The 7,848-nt window shown below is 30.1% G+C and overlaps 1 protein-coding gene across 1 annotated transcript; it reads right to left on the bottom strand.

Moving 5' to 3' along the window:
* Positions 1 to 271: 271 nt before the first annotated feature.
* On the bottom strand, positions 272 to 5,676 carry LOC106754384 (beta-fructofuranosidase, insoluble isoenzyme 1-like). The gene is made up of 7 exons (XM_014636396.2): positions 5,410 to 5,676; positions 2,687 to 2,695; positions 1,334 to 2,196; positions 1,113 to 1,271; positions 801 to 1,039; positions 618 to 711; positions 272 to 531 (listed from the first exon to the last, which is right to left on the bottom strand). The coding sequence occupies exons 1-7, from the start codon at positions 5,585 to 5,587 to the stop codon at positions 352 to 354; spliced, it is 1,722 nt and encodes a 573-aa protein (XP_014491882.1). The 5' UTR covers positions 5,588 to 5,676; the 3' UTR covers positions 272 to 351.
* Positions 5,677 to 7,848: the final 2,172 nt, after the last annotated feature.

Raw genomic sequence — 7,848 nt, 5'->3', positions numbered from 1 at the left:
ATTATTATTATTCAAAATTAATTTTCATAAATTTGAATAAAGTATTTTCTTTTGAAAGTTTCTAGAAAAATGTTAAAAAAATTTAATTTATATCTTCTCTACTAATCTCCACTTATATTTCTAACAATTACAAATTCATAACTAAATTAATAAGATTGAAATGCAATGATATTTTTATATTGAATATATTAAAATTAGTAACTCATACACTAAAATTCCAATCACATACAATTAAACCATATGTAAATGTATTATAACTATATGTGCGGGTAATAGCACCATCGAAAGAAGGCTATATGCTAATATTATTTGAATTTTATTGATTTATTTATAATAATTAGTAGCAGATTATTAATTTCGACGTGCAGATTTCATGCTCCAAGCTTTCATGTTCTCCACAGTGATATGCTCGGTACCGTTGTTGAAGACAAACAAGTGAGCCTTTTTCTTTACGGCTAGCGTTGGATAAACCCTAGATAAGATGTTTGTTTTGCCTCCACCACCAAAACTTTCCACCACTGAGTGATCAATCTGTCATCAAAATTAAATATAAAACAGTATTAAGCATATACTATTGCTGTATTCTACTTCAGCTTCATGAGATTATTAGCACTTACCAAACTTCTGAGAGAGAGTTTTCTATTGTGGGATAAATCGATATCCAGAAAACCTGCAAATGATGGCTTGTAGAGTTCTCTCTTCAAGGAGGAACTGTGAAAGAAGTGAAAAATGAAGTTAATGAGAAAAGATGCAGAAAGAAAGAGATTTTGAAAAGGCAAATTGGAATATAGTTGAGTAACCTTGTAGCATCAGAGCACATGAGAATGACATGGTTTTTTGGAGCTTTGAAAACTCTGAAGAAGACAGGTGTGAACTCTTCCAATTTTTCAGAAGCCAATGTCAAAAGTCCAAATGGCCCAACCCCTCCTTCATTCCTTGAACCCTTTTCTTCACATACATTCTCTGCCTTCACCCAGCTTGAATCAAATGCTTCTGCCTTCTCCAAGCTTGAGAATGAGAAGGTTATTTCCACATCAGCCTGCATTACAAAACCTCATTTTCATACCCTAATTATAATTAATGCAGAAATACTTAATGCATTAATTTCTTACCTGAGCTGCAGTGATCCCTGTCACTTTAAAATACTCTCCCTTTTTCAGCTTTCGGTTGCTTAGTTTCACTTCTTTCTCTCTCAGACTGTTTAATTCCTCCACAGGCCATTGCACTAATTGTCTCCCATGAGAATCAAGCCAAACAGTTCTCGGAATTGACTGACATTAAAAAGATTATTAGAAGGAATAATAAATAAATAATTAAAAAATTGATAGCTTACTTGAATTCCTGCCCATCCTTTCTTAACATCATCTTCTTTGGAATCAGATTCATTTGCCCATGCCCACAAAACCCTTCTATTCTTGCTTGGGTCAAAGAATGATTTGGAAGCATAAAAATTTCCATAATCATATCTGAGACCACCCCAACCATCCTCTGAAGTGTTATCCGGAATATACTTATCACATTTCCTCAAATACCTTCCAATTGTGTAGTACTCATACCTAGTTTTGTCAAGACTATTCTTAAGAACATGCTTAACACTCTTCCCGACCGTCGATAAGTCTAACCCATTTTTCCCTTTCAAAGAAACCGGGTAAAAATCCGGGCACTCCCACGTGCCCGTTGACTCAACCGAATGGATCGGGTGCTTCACCTTCATCCATTTCAGAAAATCCTTGCTTTTGTATGTGTAGGCCATGCCTCTATTTTTCCTACCGCCACCGATCAATATCCTCCAGTGTCCATCCCTACTCCACCATGCAGTCGTGGGGTCACGGAACGCGCTGGCATTGATGGCGCCTTCTGCTTTGATGATTGGGTTAAAAGATTTCGGCTTTACCCATTTTCTTAAAAACGGGTCTGATTTATTTTCGGGTACGGCGTACAATTGGACCTCGCTGCTGCGATTGTCAATGACTCCGGTGTAAAGGATCACCGGTCCTTTACCAGGGAGTATGGTGGCTGACCCGGACCAGCACCCGTATTTGTCAAACGGGTTGGATGGGTATAAAGCGGGTTCAAGTTCTTTCCAATTGATGAGATCCTTTGATACTGCGTGGCCCCATATAATGTTACCCCAAACTGCTCCTTTTGGGTTGTATTGGTAAAATAGATGGTAGACTCCATTGTAGTACATGGGACCTGCCATGTTGTTCAAGGGACTTCATTTTTCGTAAATAAATATAATAACCAAGGATGTTTTATGGATCATTAGAAAAATTGTTATAAAAAGGATAACAAAATTACAGAATAATGTCTTATGATATAGGACAAAGAAAGTAAATTTGTATCATTTCTTGACATGAAAACTTGTCATACCAGAGAAAATACAATGGTTGGTTGATGTGAAAAGAAAAATACTTGTATAAAAACTAATTATAAAAAAAGAAATTCTACCTAGTAATATATTATTAACATATTTTTTTTTATTGTTGGATGAAATTGATTATAAAATTTTCTAGATATTGCATTTTTGATGTAATTTTATCCAATACAAAATAATGTATTATTAAAAGTATTGGAAACGGTATTTGCTAACTTTCTTTAATAACAATAACTCAATACATGTTGATCAAAAATAGAAAGAAAATAGAAGGGAAATCTAATCAAAGTGAAGGAAGAACACACTCACCATTTGGATCTGTTTGTGGCGAAGATTGATAGATGCAAGTGCACAAGATTGACACCATGAAAGAATCAGAAAGCAAAGAATATCAGCACTCCATTATAAAGAAAACAAGGTTTTATGTCACAAAGTTCACTTATTAAATAAACTCAATATTTAAAACATAAACCTAATTTTCAAACTTTATTTTTAAAGAACCGAAATCTTGGTTGCCTATATATAGACCGATAAACATTATTAGCTGATTACATTAATTAACAATATACGTATCATTGTCTAATTGCATATGCGTACGTGTCTAAGTTACAAAACTATTTTACATTCTTTTTTCTGGAAAATAAAGTTTTTTACATATTAAGATATAAGGTATTTTGTTAATTGATTTAGTTTAACTAATATATAATTAAGGGCAAGGATGTTATCTTTCATGTTTAAAACTTAACCACTTTATATTTTTATAAGTAATTATTGATGACTTTCAGTTAAGTTTGTTTACTAACGTGTACTAAATCGCATGACCTATTTATGACCATCAGTATTAAACCACTTAATTATTTATGGAGCTTGCCAATACAATATAATAATTAGATTATAGAACAAAAAGAAAACGAAAACTAATTTTTAAGATAGCTTTTAATTAGTATTCCTTTCATAAATGATATAAGATCAATTTTTGTTTCTGATTTTTAAAAATCATAGACATAATATTGCAAACAAAATAAACCATTGAAATAATAAAAAAAAAAAACTACAGAAAAAATAAGTTGGTACTTTTACGATTGTTTTTAGATTAGAAAATATTTTGTAAAGAATAAATAATGTCAAATACATTTTAATTCATAACATAAGTAGGAACATGATGGAAAAAAAAAGAATAAAAAAGTAGATGAATAAGAAAAATAATTTATGTTAGAGGAGAATAAATTGTTAACTACATGATATATGTTTTTCACTGAGATAAGATAAGACACTGCATCTGCATGTGAGCATGTTAATTTGTATCAATTTTCATCAATATGATAACACAGCAAACCAGTTTGTAATCCTAAATGCTAAGAATGAGGTAAGATTAAAAACGACCAAGTTATGTTTATGAAACAAATTATGAAACTTTCAACACATGCTGTTATTTTCCATATTAATAAAAAATGAGTCNTTCATCTCTGTGTGTTAGTGGTCCATCACAAAAAAGATGGAATAGGTCTCAATTTCTGATCACTTTTTTAGAAAGTCAATACTTATATACAGTTATTTTAAGTATTTTCTTTTTTACACTGTTCTTCAATTAACTGAAATAGAGTTTTATTTCATTAATTTGTATAATAGTATGTATCAAATTATTGTGTAAACAAGTAAGGTGAAACTTCAAATTCTGAATAGAAGTTTTCACTATTTTGGAACATAGGCCACTCTCGAATCTTACTATTATTGGGGTTNATGATGGNGAGAAGTTGATTTCATATTATAGCACAAAAATGTAAGAGATAGAAAAAGGTGAAATATGCACTAAATGCATGAAACATACATAACCATTTTCTTGCTCTTAAAAATGGCATGCATCTTTGTAATGAAAAAGGAAACCCCACAGTAACCCTTAACTTTTTTTTCAGTTTTGGCATAAATATATTCAAGCACCTAAGTAGGTGCACAAAAGTTTAATACCATATCAATGTTACTATCTTCGTTTTTCCAACAAAGTCTGACATTCTATGCCACTACAGAACCATTCCATCTAACAGAGTCTCTCATATACTCAAATCTACACTACATCGCACTAAAGCACCAGTTAGCTTGATGCATGTGACTGTGTTCTGCAAAAGAGTTACTCTTTCATGACTGTAGAATCAACTAGAAGGGCATGCAAAAAGGCACTAAAACACTTGTTTTCTTAGGTTCATATTTTAATTCAAAGAATTTCTGTTCCTAAGTTTCTAAACAAAGAAACATGCTCTTATACGCCTTCCCAGTTATATTTGTCCCAAGGTAGTCAAGATAAAGTACTGAGGAATCTCACATCTCTGTAAATTTTTAGTTTACAAGAAAATTAATATAACTTTTATATATATATATATATATATATATATATATATATATATATATATATATATATTGTTGGTGATCTTGCATTAATTACATATAAATACAAATTTATAATATATAAAGTAGTTGCAAATGTTATATATTAATTTTATAGGATTGAGAGAAATTTAATGTCTGGTTCTTAATTTGATGATTACGAGATTTCAATTTTCTGTTGTCACATGGTCGGAACTTCAAAGGAAATGAATCAATGCTTTTAGGATTGAGCTGAACACTGATTCCAATAATAGAATTATATTGATGTTATTGTTTAGGTAATATCATAGTAGATAATACTAGTAATGAAAGACAAGGTAGGTTAAATTCAATGAATGATAGGCTGAAGTGAGTCAACACTTTTCATTCAACCCTCCTTTCTTTAAAAACTAATATATATATATATATATATATATATATATATATATATATATATATATATATATATATAGATATATATATAAAAGTCAGTTTATTTTACAAAAAGAACTTTTTAATGGAAATTAGAAAGTATGTATTGGAATGAAGTATATATAGTTTAGATATTAATATACTTTAGATGGTTGTGAAGTTAAGTTAATTTATTAAAATAAAATTTTGAATTGTTTTTTATTGCAGTGTAAGTGTAATGAATAAGAAAGTGTAAAGTTTACCGTTGATCCAGTTCCTACGAGGTTGAAAATGGTATGCAGTTCTGTGAAGTTTGGTCACAGAAGGCACTGAAATGGATTGGAGATCAGGATATATGCTGTGAAACGCTTCAACGCCATCGTTAGATATCAGAAAAAGGGACGAAATTAATATAATGGTGACACAAATAGGGAGAGCCATTAGAATGAACCTACAAACAATGTGTGAAGGGCAGAGGTACCTATTGCTGTTATTTATAGAGTGAAAAAGGTAAAGGTTGATAAGATTAGGTCATGGAAACACTTTGATACTAACACGTTTCATTTTAAAATTGTTTAGTTTGAATAAATATGATTACAAATTGGGACAATAGTATTTGGATACTTAACAATTTTTCACATTTGACACTATTTTTATATTTTTTTTTCTTTTATAAATATACAAATTTACTTTTAAATGACTATTTTATCTTTAAAATAGATTATCAAATGATTCACCTGGACGTCAAAAAATAATTTTTTTATCAAGTTTAAATTTTATAAAACAGTATGATTTTAAATTCAGCTATTCATCAATAAATAAATATATATATATATATATATATATATATATATAATAATAATAATAATAATAATAATAATAATAATAATAATAATAAGGGTTAAATATGTTTTTAGTCCTTATACTTTGGGGCGATTTTGGTTTTAGTCTCTCTTTCCAACTAAGGTACAATTTAGTCCTTCAACTTTAGAAAACTCTGGTTTTAGTCCTTTTTACCAAATTTTTTTTAACTTTATTTGTTGTTTCAAACACGTTTCTAAAACATCATAAAGGTGGACCACTGGCATCGGTTAAAAAATACCCAAAACCTAAAGGTGGACCACATTTGCACAAATTTAAACTTCTACTTCAGTACACATTAGTCAGGACCTATGGCCTTAATTGTTCACAGAATCAACGTCATAAGATCCTAACATTCCCATGTAGAGAGATTATGTTAGACTTTTCAGATTTTGAACAGGTCTATGACCTTGGTTATTCACATAAATGAAGTCGTAGAGGGTCCTGACATTCTCCCTATAGAGAGATTATATCATACTTTTCTGATTTTGAACAAGTCTATGGTCTCAGTTCTTTACTGAATCACTACCATAAATTCTTGACTTTACACCAACAAAAGAAATTTTCATATTGTTCAGATTCAGAAGGGATGTTATGACCTTGGTTGTTCAAAGAACCAGTGTCATAGACTCCTTTTACTTCAATTTTACAAAGAATTGAGGCCAAAGGTGTGAGCCAAAAGTCATATTTGACTCCAAAACTTTTATTTTCTAAATTTTTCGTTGAACTTTTGGCATCAGTTCTTAGTACAACCGAGGCCATAAAGTGGATATTGCTTCGGTTATTAAAATAACCGAGGTAGTATGTCTTTATAGTGGTGAAAAATGTGCAAATTCATAGAACCCTTTACAGTTTCTTTTGAGTATCCTTATTGCTCTTGAACCCTCATTTCTCGTAATACAGCTTCATTGCCTCCTTGTTGTGGTCATTGTCTCCTTTGTCGTCTTCATTGCCTCCATTAATGTTTTCTGGATTTCATGGTCATTGTCTTCTTTAATTCATACGTTGAATTTTTTCTACGGTGAGCTTTGGTTTCTTCGTTCCTTACTTTTTTTGTGGAGGTTTTGAGTTACTTTTGGTTCTTGAGACTAATAAGTCTCTTGTATTTATGTCCATGTATTGTTTTATTATGGTGAGCTTTTGATGCATTTGAAAACGCAAGTAGTTGAACCGTTCTCCATTATTCTCTTCCTTTTTTCGCTTCCAGGTTCCTATTTTTTGTCTTAAATTTATTTTTTAATATGAGTATCTATTTTTATATAATGTTGTAGTAGGTTATTCAATTCTTGTGTGTTTGATATATGATTAATTGTATGTGAAAATATATTATATTGTATTGAATTAGTCTTAGTTTTCCGTTTGAGATTCAATACAAAAATTATACATTGTTTTCAAGTTTGATGAAGAAATGTATGCTTTAAAAATGAATATTATAGGGGATAGTAATTATAATTTATAGTATTTAATCTTGAATTGTCCAATTGGACAATTTAAGAAGAGTGATCACTTTTTCATAGTTTATTAATGCATATAAATTTTAATATACATGTCTTAAAATTCATGAATATTTGCAATTGTGTTTTGTATTGATCTTCGAGTGCATATTTGGTTGTGATTTTTAATCACTTTCATTTCTTGTAACCTGAAGACCAATGTTAAAATGCTAGCAAAATCTCATGAAATTTTAGATATGTTGTTTAAAATTTATATGTTCAATAAACTAAAGAAAGTGAGTCTTACTGAATGGGATATGGTCAAACCTTGAATACAAAAGCAATCAAAGTGATCATTAATATTACTGAAATTTTGTAAATAATTTTAGCATATATACGTATGGATCG

Source organism: Vigna radiata, unplaced genomic scaffold (genome assembly GCF_000741045.1).
Source record: "Vigna radiata var. radiata cultivar VC1973A unplaced genomic scaffold, Vradiata_ver6 scaffold_452, whole genome shotgun sequence".
In the NCBI taxonomy this organism is placed as follows: domain Eukaryota; kingdom Viridiplantae; phylum Streptophyta; class Magnoliopsida; order Fabales; family Fabaceae; genus Vigna; species Vigna radiata.
This window is presented reverse-complemented; position numbering and strand designations above follow the sequence as displayed.

Excerpts from the sequence above, each read along its gene's own strand:
- LOC106754384 (XM_014636396.2), bottom strand. The coding sequence starts at position 5,587 with ATGGCTCTCCCTATTTGTGTCACCATTATATTAATTTCGTCCCTTTTT. Across the intron at positions 1,272-1,333 it reads AAGGATGGGCAGGAATTCAA|TCAATTCCGAGAACTGTTTG; the intron begins GTAAGCTATCAA and ends TTTTAATGTCAG. Across the intron at positions 1,040-1,112 it reads CAGGGATCACTGCAGCTCAG|GCTGATGTGGAAATAACCTT; the intron begins GTAAGAAATTAA and ends TTTGTAATGCAG.